This window comes from Oratosquilla oratoria, chromosome 29, assembly GCF_046742065.1.
Source record: "Oratosquilla oratoria isolate Oo_2021 chromosome 29, ASM4674206v1, whole genome shotgun sequence".
Taxonomy (NCBI): Eukaryota; Metazoa; Arthropoda; class Malacostraca; order Stomatopoda; family Squillidae; genus Oratosquilla; species Oratosquilla oratoria.
Genome location: NC_134805.1, coordinates 20,165,031 through 20,191,029, shown reverse-complemented (window position 1 = coordinate 20,191,029; position 25,999 = coordinate 20,165,031). Strand labels below are relative to the sequence as shown.

The 25,999-nt window shown below is 40.0% G+C and overlaps 1 protein-coding gene across 5 annotated transcripts; it reads left to right on the top strand.

The window, feature by feature from the left end:
• Positions 1–8,566: 8,566 nt before the first annotated feature.
• Positions 8,567–24,903, top strand: LOC143040640 (uncharacterized). Of its 5 annotated transcripts, none has more exons than XM_076211851.1 (2): positions 8,567–8,711; positions 18,246–24,903. In XM_076211851.1, the coding sequence occupies exon 2, from the start codon at positions 18,381–18,383 to the stop codon at positions 20,682–20,684; it is 2,304 nt and encodes a 767-aa protein (XP_076067966.1). In that variant the 5' UTR covers positions 8,567–8,711; positions 18,246–18,380; the 3' UTR covers positions 20,685–24,903. The 5 variants fall into 5 exon arrangements, with proteins under 5 accessions (XP_076067966.1, XP_076067968.1, XP_076067969.1 ...); XM_076211853.1 differs by having other exon boundaries at positions 8,572–8,707; XM_076211854.1 differs by lacking the exon at positions 8,567–8,711 and adding an exon at positions 8,756–9,051.
• Positions 24,904–25,999: the final 1,096 nt, after the last annotated feature.

Here is a 25,999-nt window from a genome sequence, read left to right as displayed (position 1 = left end):
ATTTTTCTAGCTGTCATTCTCCTTCGTAAATCTCTTTTCATTCTCTTGGTAGTGACGGGAATTAAATTTATTTTTATCCAAGCTCTAGTGAAATTTTAACTGAAGATAAGCTAACTTGAATTATTCAAGGCCCCAACCGTTCTCCTAAAATTATATCCCCCGTGCCAGTTACTTTTTTTTTTTTTTTTTTTTTTTTTTTTCTCCATCACTACATGAACGCTTAGGTTGCAGGTTTTGTTTATGTGTCTATTACTTTTATTTTATGTAAGCTCTTTTCTCTTTGGCAGGGGAGATATGTGGTCAAATATGGGAACATCCGTCGACACCACAGTACTCGCCTGCACTAGTTCGATGAAGGTTTAGGGGTTGAAAACAATAAGGAAGGTCACTGGAAGTAGGACTCCATTCTTCATGCCCCAAAGGTGTACCAACCATTCCATGTTGGTATCAATTATGACATAATGTATTGTGTATGGATGATGACATCAACAACATAAGTCTGCATGTAGTCGTCCTGCATGATGGGCGTTTGAGAAATTAATTTCCCCACCGTTCCTAGAGCACATGGACATCCTTCACAAAAGACGACCTGACATCAAACGATAGTTCCCGTCCCCCCCCCCCTCCAGATGGTGACTTAGAAACAGACCCTTGTTAATAAAATGCATACAACATTCTAGCATTTTTTATAGAGAGATCTACGGGAGGACTTGGTGACCGTTTCTGATTACTGTGGGTCTGAAAGTTGAGGCAGAATTCCCGATTGTATGGATGGTCATTCAGCAAGGTGCACGAGATTAAATAAAATTGACATTTACTATCCTACGTTTTAATTCAGAAGATATTTTATTTTAACTGCATTCATGAAGTAAAAGGTAGAAGAACGAGGTGGGCAAGCCATGTAGCTAGGATAAATAATGGAAGAAAACATAAACAAGTGTTGCATGGAAATGTTGCCGGCAAAAGACTATTGGGAGAGCCAAGATATAGATGGAAGGATGGCATCATACACGATATCAATTAATGTAGAGAGGTTTAGTAAAGGCGGCCATGGGACTGCAGGCCCAGATACCACAGGAGTGAATGAGTTAAGGAGTTCATGGATGAGCCATCCTGCTAATTCAGCGGTCTGAATCTGAGCACACGCTTAGAGCTGAAAAGCATCACAACACTGCTAGCCGGCACTCCAGTTGTGATGTGCAATGAGCTATCTCTCTCTCTCTCTCTCTCTCTCTCTCTCTCTCTCTCTCTCTCTCTCTCTCTCTCTCTCTGAATATGTGTGTGTGTGTGTGTGTGCGTACGTGTGTGTGTGTGTGTGCGTACGTGTGTGTGTGTAATCCCAAAGATCGGGCTGTGTATGAGCTCTGAACTCTCATTCGGGAGGGTTATAGCTGTTGGTCACGAGTCCAACACATGATCCAAGATTATGGTGAATTACACAGGTTGGACGACTCCAGATTACTTCATCAATATGTGCACACTGCACTGTCAGGTCGCATGAGAAAATATTTGTTTAGCGTTCAGTTATTTCAGTTTTCATGAATCAGTTTACACACACACACACACACACACACACACATAGCCTTATCTGTGAGGGTTTTGTATTTGACTCAGTATACAACAAAATTAAAGATCAAATCGATATCCAACAGTATGGCAACATAAAATCCTCCTCCACAACACACTATCTTGTCAATTTGCTGGACTTCTTGCACAGCCACCTAGACAAGCGCAATACTTCTCTAGCCTTGACCTTTATAGACTTTAAGAAAGCGTTTGGCCTTGTTGACCATAACATCATCATCTCCAAGGCCATACAACTGGGGATCCAACCACACCTTGTAGCATGGCTAGCCGACTTCCTGACCGGACGTCAACACGCAGTGAGGTACCAGGGATCGACATCCTCCCTTCTCCCACTGAACTGTGGGGTCCCTCAAGGGACCAAGATGGGACCACTGTGCTTCCTCATCCTCATAAACGATGCATTAATGGACACCCCACATAGATGGAAATACGTCGATGACTGCACAGTTGGCATCCCCATCAACACCAGGCAGCCTGACTATTCTTCGCTACAAAACATCCTAGACAACCTTAAAACGTGGACCGAAAACAGCAATGTGACAGTTAACCACAGCAAGACCTTGGTCATGCACGTATGTACATCCAAACAGGCGGTGGCACCTCCTCAACTATCACAAGGAACCCACTCCCTTCAGGTGGTCCAGTCCGCCAAGCTACTTGGCGTCACATTAGACGACCACCTTAACTGGAACCAGCACATCACCAACATCATCAGGACAGCCTCATATAAACTCTACATGCTGCGCAGATTGAGGTTCCTTGGTACCCCATCACCAGATCTAAAGGGAGTCTACACTACTTTCGTACTCACCACCCTCATGTACGCCTCCCCGGCCTGGTCATCATCACTCAACATCACACAGAGGAGTAAATTAGAGAGAGTACAAAGGAGAGTGTGCAGAATCATCCTGGGTGGTCAGTATGAGGGATACGAGTAAGCCCTTACCACCCTCAGCCTGCCAAGAGTGCCAGACAAGCACAGTGAGGCACTGAGTAAGTTTGGACAGGACCTAATGTTCCACCAACGTCACCGTTACTTCCTCCCACCTGACGCCACAACTACCCGCCACGCCACACGACATTCTAACAAGATCCAACCCATCAGAGCACCGAGGACTGACCGATACAAGAACAGTGCTATTCCATCCATTGTTCGCACAATAAACTCATTATAAAACATAGACTAGGCATATCACTCATAAAATTACTGTATTGCATTGGTATCAGCGTATCACTTTAAAAATTAGACTAGGCGTATTACTCATATAATTACTCTATTGTATTATTGTCAGTGTATCACTGCTATTTCAATAAACCTATTATTATTATTGTTATTATTATCATTATTATTATTATTATTATTGTTATTATTGTTATTATTATTATTATTATTATTGTTATTATTATTATTATTATTATTATTATTATTATTATTACACACACACAAATTTATATATATATATATATATATATATATATATGTATATATATATATATATATATATGAGAGAGAATGTGGGTGGGGAAGGGCAAACGAAGATGTGTTAGGAATAGAGTTTATTGCCCTAACGTTGCGACCAACTTGGTCTTCTTCAGAGGACTACAGCATTACAAACGGATCACAATTCTTATATTCGTAGTGAGAGGGAACCCGCCAAGGTATGAGCGTCATGTTTTCCCTTTGGCTAACGATTTAATTATTAGGACACTTGCTGTTTTCGAGAGGCATTTAAATCCGTCTCTGTCGTTGTTGTTCTTGTTGGCGGCGATATGTGCAGCTTCCACAGTTTTTCTCATTTTCTTCTCAAATCCCTCGTGTAGAATTTCTGCGTTGTTCCAATCAGGTAGATGTCCACATTTGTCCAGGTGACGAACCAGGGAGTTAGATGTTCTATGAGCCCTGAGATCGTTTTTGTGCTCATTCAAGCGTTTATTGAACCCTCGACCTGACTCACCGAAATAAGATGATGGACAACCGTTGCATGGAATACGGTAAATGACACTGAGATTATTACGCATATTGTTATGTTTCTTAAATATTTTTCCTATTTTATTGGAAGATATTTTTGCTATATTTATTCCACCTTTTGACAAATAATCATCAATAGCTATGGTGTTTATAGAATTAGGGACAGAAATAAAATGAGACTTATCCTTTCCCGTGGTTCGGACGTTTGAGCCATCGTAGATCTTCTTGGCTTTCCTCGTTGTCCTGGTGATCAAACCTCCGGGGTATTTCAGCTTCCTAAAGGTATTCTTGATGTAAGTAAGTTCATCCTCTAGGAATTCTTCACTGCAGATATGAAAAGCTCTGAGAAAGAAACCTATTAGAACACCCGTTTTAACACGTCTGCTGTGTGCTGAAAAATAATGGACAAAGTCGTCCCTATTGGTGGGTTTCCTGTACACCGAGAAACTTACCTGTTGAGAACCTCTGTGTATCAACGTGTCTAAAAATGGTAAATTACACTCTTTTTCTAGTTCAACTGTGAATTGAATGTCTTTATTCACAGCGTTGAGTCTTCTCAACTTATTTTCTATATTAGTTCTTTTTGGCATCACCACGATTATGTCATCCACGTACCTTAACCAAGTGGTACCTCTTCCCATGATGTTGATGTATTTGTCCATTTCTATTACTTCCATGAATAAACATGCCATGACAGCAGATAATGGACTCCCCATTGCGAGACCTCTAATCTGTTTAAATTCAATGTTGTTAAACATAAAATAACCAAATTTGACACACATGGAAATAAGTTTTATATAATCAGATCTTGGGACTGGAAGGATATCATCATCGATATCTGTTGTTACTTTCTTCACTGCTTCTAGGGCATCAAAAACAGAAACATTTGTGAATAACGCTGTTATATCGAAGCTTGCCAACTTCTTATCACTTACATTCAGATCCTTAAGTCTCTGGATCAGGTCGGAAGAATTTCTTAAATGGGCCCCGCTGATGGAACCGATGACGTTTGAAAGGGGTTTTGCCAGACATTTCGCTAGTCTGTGCGGAGCGCTACCAATCCCTGAAGTTATGGGCCTCATGGGGATATTTACCTTATGTACTTTAGGAAGACCGTGCATTAACGGGGGTTTTGGAGCTTCTTCTAGTAATCCTAACAACTTTTTTCCCCTGAAGATCTACGATGGCTCAAACGTCCGAACCCCGGGAAAGGATAAGTCTCATTTTATTTCTGTCCCTAATTCTATAAACACCATAGCTATTGATGATTATTTGTCAAAAGGTGGAATAAATATAGCAAAAATATCTTCCAATAAAATAGGAAAAATATTTAAGAAACATAACAATATGCGTAATAATCTCAGTGTCATTTACCGTATTCCATGCAACGGTTGTCCATCATCTTATTTCGGTGAGTCAGGTCGAGGGTTCAATAAACGCTTGAATGAGCACAAAAACGATCTCAGGGCTCATAGAACATCTAACTCCCTGGTTCGTCACCTGGACAAATGTGGACATCTACCTGATTGGAACAACGCAGAAATTCTACACGAGGGATTTGAGAAGAAAATGAGAAAAACTGTGGAAGCTGCACATATCGCCGCCAACAAGAACAACAACGACAGAGACGGATTTAAATGCCTCTCGAAAACAGCAAGTGTCCTAATAATTAAATCGTTAGCCAAAGGGAAAACATGACGCTCATACCTTGGCGGGTTCCCTCTCACTACGAATATAAGAATTGTGATCCGTTTGTAATGCTGTAGTCCTCTGAAGAAGACCAAGTTGGTCGCAACGTTAGGGCAATAAACTCTATTCCTAACACATCTTCGTTTGCCCTTCCCCACCCACATTCTCTCTCATTTGTCTGAAATAATCTTATATATATATATATATATATATATACATGTAAGTGTGTGATGTTACTTCCATTTACACTGACTGGTGTCGCGAATTAGCCTTGTCAGAGGTGAGGAAGTATGTATGAGAAAAAAATTGACGCAGCCCGAAGGGATTTCTCCCCGTCTTCTCCTTTTCTGCATGAGGGGACGGAGAGGGGGATCGCCGAATTTATGAAGCGGCCTTGCTGTGGATGTACTGTGTCTTGCGACACTGCTTCTGACCCAGGGCAGTGGACAGGATGCAGGGATGACCCGTCATCCAGGAGGTGCCAAGATAGGAGGGAGGGAGGAGGGTGGAGGGGAGTGGAATATGTAGGGAATGGAATGGGCGGGAGTGGTTTCTATGCCTTTTTCTTTTTGGCTACCCCCCGTGTAAAGAGGAAAAAGCCTTTGGTATATGTATGTATATGTACCCGGCTTCACACAATCCTTCCACTTCTTTATTTTTGAGTGAAGAAGGTTTACAGTTGATCATTTGCTATCTATCTTAATCTTGCTAAGAACTAAGCACGATTTGTGATGGCACTACTTTCCTATGCCATCGTTGTTGTGATGACCCTTGACCCTTCACTGCAAATCGATCCATTTGTGTACTCCGCCGTACTCCACAGCAATTTTCCTGTAACTGATCATTTATCATAAGTTACCTAATATCATAGCCCTATATCACATTGTTCAGGTTATGATAGTCTAGTAGTGGTCGAATTCAACATCAATTTATGTATTGACACCATAAGATAGCTAGTAAGGGAAGTTACAATGTTATATAACTCTCGCAGGGATACGTGGACTAACATTACCTAACATAACTAACATAAGCCACTACGTTACACTTGCATATCTTTGTGTCATATCTTGACACATAATGGCCATTTGTCTTTCGTGAATTTAACGGCGATGACTGAAAATATAAAGCCTGTCACTTGTCGGTCCTTTACTTTGGGCTATTTTTTATGTTTCTATTGCTTTGTTCTCTTGTTTTATGGGAGTCTTTAGTTTTCTGCTCAATCACCTTTATTCTTGCTTCAAGGTAGGTTTTGTTTAGCTGCGTGTTCAGCGCAGATCTCTGTTTCGTGAGTATTTTTCTGTCTCTTGGGATGACACTGTCCTTGTGATTTCTTCTGCTTCCTTTAGTCGGGATACGTGCCTTGGATGCTTCCAGTTGCTTCGTATAGATACTACATAAAATATGTTGATTTGAAAACAAGAATTTCCTAGAATTCATATCATGTGTAGGCCTACAATTGACTTTTATTCGAGTTGTCAGGCACTATTTTTACACGAATTCTCAAAATATAAGATCTATTTCTATAGATTATATAACTGCTAGGAGTAGTCCTCACTCCCCTCCTCACCCCCGTCCTCGCCTCTTCTCGGCGTCCCACGACCTTACTGACCCCCAAGCGGTCCCATGGGGCACGATTCGCGCACCCTCAGCCGTATGACTATCACAAAGCCGCCTTGATGAAACGCACGTGCAGTTCACCAGCCTAAGACGGACCCTGTGAGGCCCCAAGATGTCTAAGCACATCTCGGCCGGCCACGTGACACGTGAACAACTGGATCCATTGAGGAATGCACACCTTCTGTCTTCGTGAGTCACCGGCGTCAGGACGTTTTTCCTCCGACTTCCCCACGCAGCTCACGTGACCTTACGCCAACTAGGAGCACGGATCAAGACCTGCCCGTGTATATAAAGGATGGACCAACGACCGAAGATTCAGAAAGCCTCGGAGCAGCGTATGTGAGCCTAGCTCGCTGCTCCTTGCTTTCTTGCCTCCCCCTCTCCCCCCCTCCTTTGCTCCCTCGCAAGCAGATCGCCCGGAGATACGACTTGAAACACAGTTGTCACCTCCCTCGCCGTCTCGCCCCTCCCCCCTCCACTGGCTCCCAACATTTCATTGTTAAATAAAACCAACTCTGTTTCCACCAGAGTTTGCCTTCAACCAACCTCACTGGCTGCCCAACCTGGGGCAGACTACCTGTCTAACAATAACACAATTATTTTACATTTCTTTAATATTGTAATAATAGAACACAGCCTGATAGTGGTGTTTAATTAAAAGAAATAAAATTTCCAAGATTTTTCTTATCATAAAATGTATAACACACGTAATTGTTTGTTTAACTTTTGAAATAATATATTGGTGCAGCACAGCTTCATAGTACTAATAAAACAAAACAAAAATCAACAGCAGAATTTCAAATATGTATTTTTTCATAAATGGTACAACAATTTTTTTTTTCAAAATAACATGTAATCATGCTATAACCTGATAATGCTTTTATTAATATTATTAGCTCGATCAGCAACTATTTGGGCGAAGGTAAACATTTGGCACCATCGCCGATGAAAGTATTGGCAAATGTGGCCATTGACATTTACGTTTTTTGCGTTTTTGCGTTTTTTACGTTAGTTTGATATTCCAATTTGATCAGTAGTTACTAACTACGATTATCCAGTTCTCTAAACATTAGTAATGATAATTTAATGATACATTTTAAAAACGTTACATGATGTCACGATAATAAAGAATACATATATGCAGTATTTAAATTATGATCCTTTCGATACGCGTCCACCCACGTTTGCTCGTCAGTTCACTTTCTCTAGGAGTCTAAGATCTAGTTCTACACTAATTTTGGGGAGGCAGCAAGCAAGACTTCGACATTTTCTTAAGCTTATCACAATCTTTCTTGGTTTAGAGTTAAGTGAATGGACGAAAGAGTAGGACTAAGTTTCTTCTTTCAGCTATTAGCATCAAAATTAGCTTATAATTCAATGATAGGTTATTTCTTATCATATTTCAAACTAATATATTTCTAAAATAACTAACAGCGAGTTTAGTTTGATTACTGTAACGTAAGGCAAAAACAGAGTTTTTTTCTAGCATTTGCCACAACATGAAATAAACGAATCCAGCAATACTTGCTAGAATTATCAAATAATTTTGATGGGGTGATTCGAATAGACAAGAGAGAGTTGTAACTTGCAGTTTTCAGCATTCAATGAAAATAACTTTTAACCTAATATTATACCTTCTCGTATCATACTTCAATTTACTCTAGCGACATTTTTATATTGTGTTAGGTTGTCAACTTCAAGGACAAGGAGTGTAGTAAGACACTCGAGGCTCGAGCGCCAGTAGTAGTCTACTGTAACACCGTAGAGACGTAGAGAGTATTCTACGAGTCGGACCTTCGTCTGGGTTAGCTGCATTAGAACGTGGTGAAAGAGGATTTTGCTTTAGTGGGTAGGCTATCTGAATACTGACAGCGTTATAATTTATCACTTAGAATTATTATAAGCTTTAACGTGCCATTGACGAAGAGCTAAAGAATTTTATGTATGGCAACAACGTATAACTGTATTGGCTTGTAGCCAGACATGACATAAGCTACAGTGGGACCATAGGTGTTATGACATTTCAAAGTGGCAAAAGTTTAGACTTGGCATTTTATTTCCACGAACTGCATAATTGTTACATTGTGCCGTGAAAACCGTTGACGTCACTAATTGTCAAAAGTGGAAAGCTGGGTCAAACAGGTTTTGTGACTGACCAAAAGATCTGGTTTTGGAGTTAAAATACCTGGGTATGTCTGGTAGGTTCATTTGATTTTACTCTCCTAGCCCAGTGTAAAAGTATTAGTTTAGTTATCATTGAGTTGTTTAGAATTACTTGACATAAAATTCACCTGTCCAAGCATAAACTTCTAACATCACCTCTGTAAGGATTTTATTTTTCCATTAGGAGTAAATGTTCATTCAGCTTTTATGTGTATAGTATACTCACACAGTCAGTCCACTGCCCCTGGTCTCTCTTGTGTAAGACCTACAACCTCCAGGTATCTGGCAATGGCCTCAGGGGTGACAATAGGATGCTCAGGAAGGAAAAAGTGATGTGTAGGGATTGTTAGTGTGGAACATTGTAGAATTAGAGCTCTGTCATCTGTGTGGTGGTTGCATCCAGAGCAGTTTGAATCTGGCCAGTCTTGTCCTGTTTCAATGCTGGATGGTGCCTTTGGTCCAACTGTTCCAGTATGGTTATTGCTTTGCATGGGAAGGATTTTCCTTTGGAGCTGATGTCTGGGGGGGTAATGTTGGAGAACAGAGTTGGTCTATCTTGAAGTAATCTTTAGTATTCTGAATGTGAATTTCTTAGCGTGTGGGGGATAGTGTGTAGTATGCTGCTGCAGTTTTTTTTTTTTCTTTTTTTAGAGCTGTTCCCATTACAGTATTTACAATTACACGCAATGTTCCATGAGGAGGATTATAGTTTGTGTAGGTGTCCCATTCAAGTGGTGTAGGTGGATCCTGTTATTACAATTGTATTACTTTTGTTGCCTTGTGCTTTATTGTTAGTAAGTTCTTTGTATTTGTCTTGCTGGATGTTAGGAACCATGGCCATGCAGTGTAAGTGTAGTGATTCCTTTATTTACTTAATTATTGTATATATTTATTGTATATGTATCTCCTTTATTGTATATATAATACTTCTTTATTATACATGAGTACTTAATATCAACATATATTCATTACAGAAGCATATATGAGGATGGTTCTTATGAACTATTTGAGGATGGTTATTAGTTTCTTTTTGTTGTCCAAAATTGGTCATTGCCATACATCTTTGTAGGTTTTTCTTGTTGATTTTCTCCATTAGACCTTTGACTTGTGGGCTAAAGGTAATATGAGTATCAAATGTGAGGCCTAGAATGATAGGGTTCTTTATAATTTGAAGGGTTTGGCCATTTAGTTTTACTGTAGGGTGTTTTTTTGTTTTTTATTTGTGGTTGTCTGTCAGTGTCGATGTTATCTTTGGCGAGGCTTCCATTCAGTTATTTGCGCCACTGTTCTCATGTAGGTGTGGGTGTTCTTGACCACTGTTTTGTAGTTACTATATGCAGAACTATTGTTTTTAGGTCATGCCCATGAAGCTTATTAGAGTAAAATTACTTGTTACTTGAAGTGTCAATTTCTTGGGCTCCAGTCCTCTGATATAGTGCTCTGGAGGGCCTTACCTTATATCTTTAGCAATTGTAGTCATTTGCGATGCTCCTTTTATTTTGGTCATAGAATTCAATGAACAGATAGGTTTCCAGTTTCTTCTTAAACACTGTTTTATTGTCACTATTTGTCATTAGGGAGCCTGTTATTCAGCTTTGGTCATCTTGCAAAAGCTCTGAAACCAATTTCCAAATTGCTCCTCTGCTTATCTAAGTGATGCAGGTCTAGACAATGCCCAGGTATCATAGATGTCTCTGGGCGGAACATTCATAGATCTTTTATATTGTGGTTTCCCAACTTAGGCTTGGTAAGTCAAGACACGTATCATATAAACAATTCTTGCCATTGTTGGTAACAAGTACAGTTCAATTAATGCCTTTGTGATTGTTGCTTACCAAGGCAAAGGTTTGATTAGTCTTGCAGAGGAGGATTGTATAACATTGCAAAGGGACCTGGATAACTTATACATGTGGAGTCAGGGGTGGAAAATGAATTTGAAAATTGCAGAATAGTGGAAATAGGCAAAAATGAGAAGTCACACAAGAGATTAATATGGAAATTAGAAAACATTGGAGGTCTTGGTGGAAACGCAAGAATGGATAAATTTTTTGTAAAGGACAGGAGTATGGGAACAGTAGTGAGAAATGAAAAGCGAGAATGGAGAAGAGTAACAGTGGTGTACCACAGGGCTCAGTTTTGGCTCTTGTATTATTCCTTGTATGTATTAATGACATAAAAGAAATTAATTACTCTGCAAACCTTTTTGCTGACAATGCAGATCTTGAAGGTGAGCAACAAAGAGAATTGTATGTTGTAAAGGGACATTGATAGTGTTTGAGTAGAGCCAGGAGTGGTAAATTTTAAAAACTCTAAATTATTGGAAATGGGCCAACAGTGGATCATAAAAAAATGTATGAAATGATAGCAAACACTAAGGAGGAAAAGGACCTAGGTATCATAAACCAAGGCAACCTATCACCTGAAGCATATTTAGTAAAGATAACAGGAAATGCCTACAACCTGTTGAGAAATATGAATGTGGCATTTCACTACAAGGACAAGGACATAAAGAAAATCATTGAAAGCTTGCTACAGCCCAGACTGAAATATGCAGCAGTGATGTGGTTGCTATACTTGAAGAAAAATAAAAAATGAGAGAATACAAAATGTGGCAACCAAGATGATCCCTGGTGTAGATAACATATATGAGAAATGATTGAAGAAACTGAGAACACCTACCTGAGAGGAGTGAAGAGAGGTCACAAGATAGTATTCAAACTGGAAACTGGTTTAGAAAAAGTGAACAGGAAAGAATTACTGGCACAAGAAGAGAAATGGATAAGAGGTACATACATATACCAAAGGCTTTTTCCCCCTCACAAGGAAGGTAGCCAAAAAGGAAAAGGCACAAAAACCATTGCCACCCAGTCCATCCCTAATACACTCCACTCCCCTCCACCCTCTACTCTCCCTCTTATCTTGGCACCTCCTGGATGATGGGTCATCCCTGCATCTTGTCCACTGCCCTGGGTCAGAGGCAGTGTCGCAAGACACAGCACATCCACAGCAAGGCCACTTCATTAAATCGGCAAAAAAAAAAAAAACCCTCTCCGTCCCCTCATGCAGAAAAGGAGAAGACGGGGAGAAATCCCTTCGGGCTGCCTCAAATCGTCAAGTTTTTCTCACACATACTAGCTCACCCCCCATCCCCCCACCCATTCCACCTCATGCATCACAGCATCATCCATATACAACAATTCTTCATTCACCCCTATCTTATGTCCTCTCCCATCCTTCCTTAACAGACATTCCCCTCTTCCCCAAAGCCACTTTCACCTCATCCATCCATCTCATCCTAGGTTGCCCCCTCATGATCACTCCCTACACATCTGCCTTCCATACCTCTTTTACTAATCTTTCTTCACTCATTCTTTCCATGTGTCCAAACCATCCCAATACTCTTTCATCCACCCTATCTCCCAGCTCCCTTACCACTCCTGTTCTCCTCCTCACCTCATTTCTCACTATCCAGCCTAGTAACCCCTATCATACTTCTCAGACACCTCATCTCAAACACATTCAAACTCCTCTCTTCCTCTCTTATGTTCCATGTTTCTGCCCCATACAGTGCTGTCAGCACAATCACCCCTTCATACAATCTCCTCTTAGCCTCCATTCCCAAATTTCTATTCCTCATTACATTTTTTAATCCACCAAGGCATTTACTCGCTTCTCTCAATCTACATTCTACCTCCATCTCCACTCCACCCATTCCTGCCACATTCGCACCCAAGTATCTAAAACTATCCACTTCCTACAGTCGCTCTCCCGTAATGCCTACTTCCAGTCTACTGCCACTTTCACCTTTTGTACATCTCATTACCTTACTTTTGCCCACATTTATCTTCAGCTTTCTTCTTTCACACACTCTCCCAAACTCTGTCACCAACTTCCTCAATCCCTCCTCTGATCCTGCTACAAGCGCAGTGTCTACAGCAAACAACAGCTGGCTCACCTCCCAATTTTCTCCATTTTCTTTAACCATCTCCAATCCCTGACCCACCACCCTTGTATTTACCTCTCGCACCACCCCATCCATGTATAAGTTGAACAGCCAGGGTGACATAACACATCCCTGACAAAGTCCCACCTTTACCTCGAACCACTCGCTCTTTCCATTTTTAATCCTGACACATGCTCTACTACTCTCATAAAAACTCCTGACAGCTAAAAGCTTTCCTCCTATCCCATATATCTGCAAAACCTCCCACAGTGCCTTCCTGTCTACCCTATCATAAGCCTTTTCCAGATCCATAAAAGCCCAAGAAACATCCTTACCTTTTCCTATAGCTTTCTCACATGTCTTGCCACAAAAATCTGATCTACGCAACCTCTACCTGCCCTAAATCCACACTGTTCCTCACCAATTACTCTCTCTGTTCCTCTCCTAATCCTCTCAGTCAAGATCCTCCCATAAGCCTTCCCAACTACACTTAACAAGCTAATCCCTCTAAAACTACTACACTCACACTTGTCCCGTTTTCCCTTGTAAATTAGAATTATACAGGCACTCCTCCAGTCCTCCGGCACTCTACCCTCTCTCCAGCAAACATTAAATAACCTCACCAGCCAGTCCACTATCACTGTACCTCCTTTTTTTAGACATTCTGCATGGCATCCATCCAGACCAGGTGCCTTACCTGCTCTCATCATCTTAACAACTGCCTTCACTTTATCCTTCCTTATTTCTCATCCATTTTCCTCACTCATCACGGTAATTTTCTTAGCACTTCCCACTGCAATTATCTTTCCCTCCCTATCCTCCTTCACATTTAGCAACTCCCTAAAATACTCTACCCATCTTCCCCTTACTGCCTTCTCTTCCATTATCATCTCTCCATCTGCACCTTTTACCTTTTCTTCTTTACTTGATTCGCCTCTTCCTCTCATAATTTCTTTCCAAAACATCTTTTTATTATTTTCAAAATTTTCTGTCATACTCTTACCCCATTTCACATCTGCTCTCCTCTTTGCCTCCTTTACCTTGTGCTTTACTTCTCTTCTCTTTTCTTTGAACCTCTCAGGGTAGGCGAAACAAGGAAATGAAATTCAGAGAAATGGTACAGGACAACAACAAGGGGTTGGAGGACAGTAGTAGTATAATAAAAGTTTCATAATTTCTGTGAGCAGAGTCGTCCTCTATCACAGACAAAATGTGTGGCTCTGGTCCGTAGGGGTGCCCCATATAGACCCTAAAGTATCAACTGCATGCTACTTTGCCATAACAGCATGCAGCCAATACCCAAGACGAGGTATAAGATAAGAGGTAATAGAAAATAAAAATGGAAAAGCAAACCCTTTTAAAAGATGTCAAGATATATAGTTTTTCTCATAGAGCTGCAGACTGGTGGAATAAGTTAGATGAAAATGTAACCCAAGCCAACAAGATAAAAGAATTCAAGGCATGGTTTGACAAATTGAGGAAAAGATTGAATCCCATGAATATTGCTCCAACCCTATGCACTACAACAAGGTAAACTAGGCAAATACACACTGCTTGATGGTGGAGTGGTACCATTCTTCTTGACCACAAATTCAGTGATCAGAGTTCGAATCCTGCCCAGGGCTGAAATTTTTTCAGCATTGTTGCGCTGAGAACCTATACTCAGTAGGCAAGGATTTGTGTATTTACCAAATACGTGTTATCTAAGCTATATACAGACGCTCCTCTACTTACGTTTTTCGATTTTACGTTTGAATTGACTGTAAAAAAAAAAAAAAATTGAGTGAATTTTTTAGTTTAGCGCGCTCTCCGTAGTTCAAACGATACTTGCGCATGATGCTGCGTCCGTTGTTTACATTGCACAAACGACAAACTGAACATGTCTTGCCTCCTCCTCCTCCTCCTCCCCTCCTCCTCCACCATCTCAATTTGTTGCTTGAATTTAATTTATTTGAAATTTATGTTATTATTTTTCAATGTTATGTGTATAATTAATGATTTAGGGGTGTTTTATAAGATACGGTAATAGAATTTACGGATGTATAGTACAGTAACAATTTACGTTCATTTTCAACTTGCGTTCGGCCGTTCGGAACGTAAGTTGAGGAGCGTCTGTATATTTTCGGGGTTGTGTAGCTATATTACACGTTCTTTCACTGAATATTAATAACTAGAGAAAACATGATCAAGCCAGTTCAGAGAATACAGGGGTCGCTTGGTTACAACTACAAAATAAATATAATCAAGGCACTGACACCGGCATCCTTGCCTGTCCACTCGCACCTCATGACGCCTACGTAGGCATCATCATATGAAAGGGGTTAATGTAGAAGTGAGGAAAGTGCTTAATCTTTTGGGGTCATTGGATGTGGAGAAAAGTGTCGAGACCTGACAGAACATACTAAACAACTGGCAAGAAAAATTCACAATCTTGTATGTTCATTAAAAGAAGTAATAATGCCACATAATTTCGAAAAGGATTTCTATGGTACCTTCACAAAGGTAGAGGTTAGGTGTCACTAAACTATGTCACTATCATTGACTAGCCCAATAGTGAAATTCAGTTACAGGATTGTGAAATATCTGTGGGTTAAATATCATGGAAATGAAGATTATGATGGAATCAGTTTGGCTTTAAATCTGGAAGGTCGTGTGCATCAAATCATTTCTGTTTTTACTCAAGTGATTGATGTGCTGCAAGAGAGGAAGGACTGGGTGAACTATGTACCTCAACGTAGAGAAGGCTTGTGATAAAGTACCTCACAATTTTCTTGTATGGAAATTGGGACATATTGAAGGTCCGAGGTAAACTACATGAATTGATGAAAGAATTTTTAAAGGGAAGGTGCCTGAGGGCAATAGTTAAGGATAAGATGTCAGGATGGAGAGCAGTAACTAGTGGAATTCCACAAAGTTGAGTACTAACACCTCAAGTGTTTATGTCAATGACGTGATAGAAGGTGCAATAAGCTATGTCAACATGTTCGCAGATGATGCAAAAATCATGAAGAGTGAAAAACAAAGATTGTTGGCGGTTTCAAAAAGATTGAGACCCTATTTTTACATGGAGACAAGAATGAAAAATTTGTATAAATGGAGGTACCAAAAAAATGCTAAGTACTAGAAATTGGCCATACCTGCAAAAGACCATCTTTGAAATATTCCTTGGGGAACAAATCCATTACAAAAACAAAATAGGAGAGGTTTGGAAGTGTTGAGGAAAAACAATGTCACTTGACAGATACATCAAGATTGTGGGAGAGGCATGGACTGCTGCAGAACATTATGCAAGAAATACCTTTTTCTATATAGGTCTATCACTTGAAGTTTGGAAGATGTAGCCTAAGCTGAAGCAATACGTGTATCCAAATCTAAATAATTGGAAATTAAGGATATAGTCCAAGATGATACTGTACATATTGAGGATAGGTGTGATAAATTGAAGAGTAGGAGTTGGGACCCCACAAGCTATGCTCTTTTCAGTATACAGGTATTACAAAAAGATAAATGCACATGAATTTGAGGCTAGGTATGATCAATTTGAGAGTAGGAGACAGATCTCAGCGAGTGCTGTTCCTTTCCAGTACAGCATACTACAATTAAGTACATTTACCTTCAAATCACAATACAAGCACTCCAAGATTGACCACCAAATGCTCTTCTCCATCACACTCCTCCAGACAACCCCACCGAAAAATCCCTCCAAAGAGAAACAAGAATCACACTTGCATGACTGCATTCAGGGCACCATCCAGCACCAAGAATGTACCAACACAGGATAGGCCTGGCCACAGAAACAAACTGCTCCAGATGCAACCATCACACAGAACACTTTATCTTGCACTGCCCCACCATAGCCATACCCAGACACCTGTACTATAATTCTTAGTGGTAATTGTTAATACAGAAGCCAGGGGTTTCCTGCAGGAAAGACCTGAAGTAATGATTGATTGATTGATTTTTCCTTCATCTCCTATGTTCCCCCAAATTTGACATTTTCTTTTGGTGAGGCAGAATCAATTACAGGTGCCTAGTAGTGGTGGTTTTACAAGATTGATGGCAGTGAGTTGTATCTGTTGCTCAATTTTATAGCCCATCAAGGGACCAGTGATAGGTATCTACATGTAGTGGTCCTACAAGATGCTCTCAATCTCCTCACCTCTAGAGGTGCAAACCTGAGGGGCTGGCATTCAGTCTATGACCTAGATCTCTGTCCAATTCGGCTGTATTTCTTACGCTTTTTCACACAAGGAGATCTGACAGCTGGTAACTAATCTCCTTTCCCTCCAACTTTGAGCCAGTAACATAAACTCCTTCACTGATACAACATGGACAACAGTTCAAAGTTTCTTCCCAGAGAAATCTGTGGGGGGGTTCTGAGGACCATTGACAGCCACAATGAGGCTGCAATTTTTCCACTTTGTGAAATTTAAGGCAATAATTGATTGATAGCCCATCAACCTCCACTTCCATCAAGAGATGCAGGTGGTGCCATCTACAGACTGGACCAAGGGACTTTTTCTATTTTGACCATATATCCTCCTTTCCACAAAAGGAGAGCTGACAACCTACAACTGTTCACCTCCTCGTACTTTCAGCCAGGGACAAAATTCCACACTACCACAGCATAGACAACATCCCAAAGCTTCTTCCCATAGAGATCCATAGAAAGGCCCAAGAACTATTGCCAACCACTTTGGCACTGCAGTTTTTTAGTTAGTGAAGCATTAAGCAATGATTGCTATTGTTTGACTTAGCCTTAGTATTATGCTATTGTAACTTGTTTATTGTCAGTTTTATTCCCTCTAAGTTGATCGATTTTGGTCTTCTGTTCTGCATTAAGTGCATTAGTAGTGTTGATTCCTGTGTTCATGTTTGTATGGATATTCCCAATGTCATTATCTTGTTTCACTGAAAAATTGTGTGCTTTTGTGCATTAGTTTGCCATAATTTATGTATCCAATGATATGTACAGATATAGAAGTGAAGTTCATTTTGCAAGTGTTGCACCCCCTTTCTCCAGCTGTTTGAAATCTGACAATTATCTGGAATATTTTGGAACCATGTGTCTGTCGTAGATATGTGGATATATTTTAAGGTTGAAAATGCATGGTAGGATAAGATTAATATTTTTTCCCATCTGGTTATAGAAAGTAAATTTTGGCAAGAAAATAAGTAATTTAAGATTTGCTTGAATTCTAAGTATTCTAAATGTACTTTTGTTTTACCAATAATCAAAGTGATGCAGTACTTTAACAGTTGTCATTTTACTTTCAGATTTTGTCTGGCGGCTGTGTTCAGCACCTTAATAAGTAAACACGTTTGCAGTGCATGTGAGTTTAAAGCCTCAGCAGCAAGCACACATTGTTGGCACGACTAGTTCTAAGAAAGCTGGTGTTATTGGACATCAAAATGACTCTCTTGAGGGGCTACCTATATGTAGATCTTATTGAGGCGGAAGACTTACCAGATTGTGACACTGCGTTTTTTAACCTAGATCCTAAGGACACCTCAGATCCCTTTGCTCAGGTCTCAATAGGCAGCTGTGTCGTTTGTAAGACGGCGTATATCAACAATGATCTCTCACCTAAGTGGCAGGAGTCCTTTACCATCCCAGTATGCCACTTTGCAGATGCGCTGGAAATACAAGTCAAAGATAAGGACCATGTGAATTCAGGGCATCTGGGAACAGTTAGTATTCGCCCTGAAGACCTGATGGATGGAGAAACTTTAGAAGGATGGTATCCATTAGTAGGTTGTGATGGGAAAATCAATCTTAAACTCAATTATGTTCCAAAAGATCAAATTGATATGACATTTGAGGTTCCAAATTGCTACTTTCCTCTCCAAGAGGGTTGTAAGATGAAGTTGTACCAGGATGCTCATTGTCATGGTTCTGCTTTAGAATCTGTAATAACCCCAGATGGAGAACCATATCAAGGTCCATGTGCTTGGAAAGACCTGTATCATGCTCTTAATTCTGCCCAACATTTCATCTACATGACTGGTTGGAGTGTATGGACAGAGACTGTTCTGGTTAGAAAAGCATGTGATGATGATGAGGAGGAGGAGGGTCTTGGAGAAACTTTGGGAGAGCTACTTAAACGAAAAGCTGAGGAGGGTGTTAGGATTCTCATTATGGTCTGGAATGAAAAACTTAGCACTGGAGTAACACCTGGGCTCATGGGGACCCACGATGAAGACACCTGTGCATATTTTGAGGGAACAAATGTGGAGGTAGCCTTAGTGCCTCGTATGCGTAATTTAGAAGGCCTCACATCTTTTTTCCGTGACCAGTTTGCTCAAACATGCTATTCCCATCATCAGAAAACCATAATTTTAGATGCCCCACCTTTAGAAGATGAAGAACTGCCCAGAGTGGCTGCATTTCTGGGTGGATTAGATGTCACTGATGGGCGCTGGGACACTCCAGAACATAATTTGTTTAGAACTCTCAACAATGCACATCAAGGAGATTTCTACAACAATTGTACACAGACCACATCTGACTGTGGACCTAGGCAGCCATGGCATGATATCCATTGTCGTATTGATGGTCCTTGTGTTGTTGATGTTTTGAACAACTTCACAGAAAGATGGAGGAAACAGGTGAGTGATCGTGAATCCCGATTGTTACCCATTACTTCAGAAGCGTTTGCTCTTGAGGCTTCTGCTCCTTCAGAAAATCCAGATGATGTGTGGAACCTACAGCTTCTAAGGTCCATAACATCAGACTCTGCTGTGTTTGACTTTAACAAGATAGCTTCTGTCCCGAAGAGGAAAGGGAAATATGTTGACGACAGCATTCATAGAGCATACATTCATCATATTCGAAGGGCAGATGCATTTCTCTTCATCGAGAATCAGTATTTCCTTGGGTCAGCTTACAACTGGGATGATGAGCGGCATACTAAAGCTCATCATCTTATTCCCTTGGAAATTACAGAAAAGATAATTGAGAAAATTTCAGCTGGTGAACACTTTGTTGCCTATGTTTGTGTACCAATGCATCCAGAAGGAGACCCAGCCAGTCAGGCTGTACAAGAAATTCTCCACTGGCAACACAGAACCATGCAAATGATGTATCACCATATAGCCAAGGCTATTGAAGAAAATGAGTTAGATACTCATCCAACTGACTACCTTATGTTCTTTTGTCTTGGAAAAGGGGAATGTCCAGATGAGATACCTGAAGACTTGGCATCTCCTGAACCAGAAACTCCAGCAGAGATGCTCAGAGAAAAAGCCCGTTTCATGATTTATGTGCATTCTAAGATGATGATTGTTGATGATGATTACATTATCATTGGTTCAGCCAACATCAATCAAAGAAGCATGGGAGGAACTAGAGATACAGAGATAGCAGTTGGAGGATTCCAGCCAATGCACACCCGAGAAGTGAGTGGGAACCCACGAGGAGCTGTTCATCTGTTCCGTATGGCTTTGTGGGCTGAGCATCTTGGCAGTGTTGGAGAAGAACACTTGAACCCTGGTACATTAGAATGTGCTAGGGCAGTTAAGGAAGCTGCCCAATCCAATTGGGAAAATTATGTTAAGGAAGAACCATGTCATATTGATGGTCACCTGCTTATGTATCCGGTCAACGTGGAGCAAGATGGCACTGTAACAGAACTTGAAGACTGTCCAAATTTCCCAGACACAGAAGCTCCTGTTATAGGAGCATGCAATTACTTGCCAAACAAACTGACCACATAATTCCTGAATGTGAAATTTGCAGTGTTCTTCCCAATTATGATTACTTAATGTTAATTTTCTTTAGTAAATGTAATTGCCACTTGTTTTCATTTTTGTTTTACCGGTTATGCTGCATTTATCTTGTAAACCAAAGAAGTTTCAGAGGAAGTTGAGCAGTTATTGATATTTTTAGATATTATAACATACCTTATATCTAATCTCAACAAAGTTTAGGTACTTTTGTAATGTTTTTTAATGAAATTCTTGAAGAGTTGTACATTTAGCTGTAATTATTCATGAAAAGTGTGGGGCATGACAAGCCTTGCCTTTATGATATGTGATTATCTTGTTTTCAATTTTCTTGCTTTCCCAGTACAAATGGTATTCGGTAGTAGTTATGAAAGCCCATCTTTCAAAGCTACACTTATTACTGGTAGAATGTTTATTCAGGTTATATCTATTTAGTCCTCAAAACTCTGTTGTATGTTAAGACAGCAGTACTACACAAGGTTTTCAATTATAATTGTATTGGATTTTATCAATTGATTTCAAGAAATTCGTTTAAATTAGGTTTTGAAGTAGCATCTAAGTTTATGCCACCAGCTGATAGCACATGTAACTGACACGTGTTAGTGTAGAAAGAAGGAAATGTTGATTACAGCATTGTATTGTGAATTTGATTAAAACAACTGGTTGAGACAACATAATACTCAAGACATTTTGTCAAAATCTTTTAAATGTGGGAGACAGTGTAAGAATGAAGTTGATAATTTAAAAGCAATTTATTAAATGTGATGGGAAGAGGGGATTAATACTATTATGTGAAAAGTGTAAGAAGATCTCTGATATAGGTATTGTAATGCAAGTGTTCTTGGGCTTATAACAGTTTTTTTTTAGCTTTGCATATGCTTTTTGGAAAAGTTGTGCACAGCTTGTCAGCATTACATTTATGCATGTAGTCTGAATATAAGGAAAATACAAATGGTTCTGCAAAAGGAGAATTGGTGGTCTTCAACATTGATTAGGGCTTACAGATACTGTTAGACTGATTCTTCAGTTAATATACAGGTTGAACATTTCTCAGATTAAACCAAAATGATAATAAATTTGGACAGTGCACTAGGAATCAAGTCTTAAAACTGGGCTTGTTTTGTTAGGAAGTGAGTCTTCATATGACATTTACTTTTCACTGGTAGCAGTTAGAATGATCTATTGAAGTTACAAAACACAGCAAATGAGTTCATCAAGGTGCACTTGATATATAACCTTTTTGTTTTAGGAGACTTCCCTAACTGAAAAGATTGCCTCATGGCAGCATCTGAAATAGAAAGCTGCTCATCAAATACAATGGAAGGGTTAGTGGTTGCCTCTACAGTTGTGCCACAAGAATCTCTGTTACTGCCTACAAGTATTACACCAAAGATCAGCAAGCATTGATCTGGTGATAATGTAGATGTTTGCTATGTATTAAAAAAGAAAAGTCAGTGAAACAAATTTGTTAGATATGTAAATTGTAAGGTTGTAGATAAAAAGTACTTAAATTTCATCTGTGCACTGAATATAGGAAAGTGACCAGTAGACTTGGTTGTGTTTAAGTGCTTCCCTTGATATACAGTATCAAGCAGAGCATAAGCTTCTGAAACAGATTGTGTGGATTTTGTGAACACTGACTTGATAAACATGAATTGAAGTAGCATTAGTTTATAATCCAATGGAAAGTATGGCCTTTTAGATCAAACAGCAATGTAGCGAGTTCTCTAGTTTGGTTCTGTGAAAAATCTTTTCCTTTCCTGGATTTGCATGGTAACTCCTATCAACAGGAAATATTTGGTACATTTGGCTTTGGGTCTGTCCAAGGATTTGCCACATTGGAGAGGTTCAGCCTGTATTAGTTAGGCCTTCACTGTCTATCCTCTGTACTTCATTAAAACTATAAATCATATTAGATCTGTACTATAGTTTTACATTTTAACTTGTTAACAGCTAACATTAGATTGATGCAAAAGAGTGCCTCAAGCAGGGTCCATTTGATGTTCATTCTACGAAATGGGAATGCATAGTTGTGTATTTATTTTTTATGGTAGCTAAAGTAGTAAGCAACTCCGCATGAAGTCCACACAGTCATGGGACACAACTTAAGTCATTAGTGTTAGAATACATAGGGTACATGTGTTTGTGTGTGTTTACATAATGTATTTCCTTCGTCAATTTGTATTGTTTTAGGTTGACAGTAAAGCAGTTTGAGCATGTTAAGATGCATTTTGCATGTTTGCTTAGTGTGATTTTTTTGCAAATGTGAAAAGTTTCTTTCCTAATAGTTCGCTTTTTATAAAAACAAATGAATGACAAACTCCTCTCTGATTACATTTTTTTGTGAGAATCTCAAAACTTTAATGGTGTCCTCGTGTAAATGAAAATATGAACTGTTGCAAAACCGAAAATATTAATTATTGCACACCTTTGAGAATCATTATATATGGTCTACTGGCACTAGTAAATATTTGGGTATGGCATTGGTGGGTGGAAGGGGCTTTCCATTAACGCTCATGCATACCATGTCAATGCACATAAACATTATGCGCACACACACACTTGCACACACTTTTACACACTTGCACTTACATGCACATATTCGTGCACATCACAAACACATATGCACAAACATGCGCACTTGTATACATAAACGCAAACGTGCACATAAACATATACAATGCATATCACAATCACGTGCACATCACATAAGTACACACTCATGCACATAAGCACACTCATCCACATACGCACGCACATGCACATACGCACGCACATGCACATACGCACGCACATGCACATACGCGCACACATGCACATACGCGCACACATGCACATACGCGCACACATGCACATACGCGCACACATGCACATTCACGCACACATGCACATACGCACACACGTATCCAACACGTGAACCTACCGTGATGAATTCTCTCTCACTCACACACACTACACACACACACGCACGCGCGCACATACTGTGTACTCAATGCATGCTTGCTGGTTGGCGTCAAGGGGTTGCGACGACGCCGCCCCGAGACTGATTCCCGGCAAGGGGCTGAAAGTTTCACTAATACCGCAACCCATTACTATCACCATTAACCAAGGGAATGGTGTGTTTACTTGCCTAATTGTAGTGTACAGAAATAGATCTGTTTTACAGGGATCGTGCCTCTTGTTCTCCTAATATCATTACCTCTTTTATGCATGGTTCCAGCGTAGGCTATATCGTCTTCTATGTTCTGGGAGTTTGCACATCTGTATGGTAGACTTGTATTTTCACATCCTTCAGATTGTGTGCGCGCACGCGCAGTCACAGCTTTACTCGTAGATGATACGAACTGAGCTCTCATCCAGGAAGGTAACAACTGTCGCAAATCCAGCACGCGATACGAATTTACGCCAAATTAAACCCACACATACACACACCATCTTGCTAGTGTAATGGTACAGTACAGAGTTCACCTGCTAAACGTTCTTGAGTTCGGTCCCTGCCCAGGGCTGAAAAACATCACAACTCTGCAAGCTGGCACCCCGCTCTGTTGGGCAAAGAGTGGTGTGTTTACCTTAATATAGTATACAAGAAAGGAGCAATGCTCGTGGTGTGTGTAAGGTCACAGCATTACCCATAGACCTGACCATATGTGAGCTCTAAGCTCTTATCCGGGTGGGTAATCTAAAGTGTGCTGATCTCTTCCCCTTTGTTGTGGGTTCGAATCCCGCACATCTCTCAGATTCCCAGTAGTGACAACGCAAATACGCGTCTCCTGGCGTAGGCTCTTCACGTAATAGCTGTCGGTCACGAGCCCAGCACACGATTCAGGACCATGATGAATTACAAGTTGATAAGTGAAGTGAGACACACTGCCCTACGAGCGTTATTCTTTGTATACCAGATACAATTAGGGAAACACGCACACACATGTATACAGTCCAGGTGGACAACATAAATTCATACGTGAAGATAGACGAGACCCAGCGAGCATATAGCTATTCCCGTGTATCTAGTTAAAGGCACCAAAAGTATGATAAACATGCACTGTCGTGCAATTTTCACATTCTGAAAATGCATAACTTCGCTCGTGAAATTTGTTGATTCATTGCTGTTAACGCATGTCTTCCATTAGTTGCATGGTATATATTTTATATTGAGATTTGTCAACTGTATTTGTTCCTTGTTCAATATTTGAAGTTTATTCCTGAATAATTGTTTTCTTTATTCCTGTCGCAGTTTGTAGTCTTGATATTGAAGTTGACTGATTTGCATGCTATGAGATAAGATATTATTTGGCAATTTTCCTTTTATTATGGCTGCCACCATGATGTTTCCACTCGAAAGAGTTGATCAAGGCATTATGTAATGTTTTTTGCATCATGAAATTCATGTTTGAACAGTATTGACATGGTAAGTACACTAAATCATATAACAAATTCATTAATTGGTAAATAAATTTATCCGCTGTAGAGGCAACAGCTACGCGTCAAAGTGTACAGGAACACTTGTATCCGAGATGTCAGTCAAGGGAAATGAAACACAGGGCGAGGACGGCAATTCTGCCAAGACCAAATTTTGTATTACATCGTATGCTAGCCATCAGATGACTGAAGGAACAGTTGTGGATTCACGTTGAAAATATATAAAATGTGTAATGCTGGAAAAAAAAAAATGCTTGATGCTCGACAGGTGCTAAAAATATGCACGTACGGCTGGTGGGTTGGCAGTGGGACACGAGCTTAAGACCAGGAAGCTTGGGAAATGTCTGAATTTGCAGTCGTTCAAATAAAAATGTCGCTATCTTGAAGTAGAATTTTTATGTTGGGGAGATTAGTCTGAACTACATTCTGAAGTATATGCTGCCATTACGAGCCGGCAACGAGTTCTATGGTCGCCACATCCCTGAAATTTTATGCAGCAACGAAGTGGATGGCCGTTCTCGGAAATAGCAAGAGTTCAAGGTAGTGGTTGTGAAACAGAGTTGAACAGTGTGGAAGTGACATTGCGTGGAAGAAAAACCCTGTTGAAAAGTTGCCAGCTAGTGACCATTCATTATATTTATGTGCGCATTAAAAATACTCGCGCGCAATTTAAAGTGAAACATGGAAATATTTTAATAAAGAGTGCGGAGAGTAGAATAAATAATATTAAGTTGGAAAATTGAGGTTCTGATTTTGTGTATTTGAAAACTGAGGTGACACGGCAGAAATACGTAGATCATCGAACATCACCAACGACTTGGTCCATTGTGTACACGGGTTTGTTGTGAAAGTAAAAAATGTGTCGAATAATGTACATTTTTCATAAT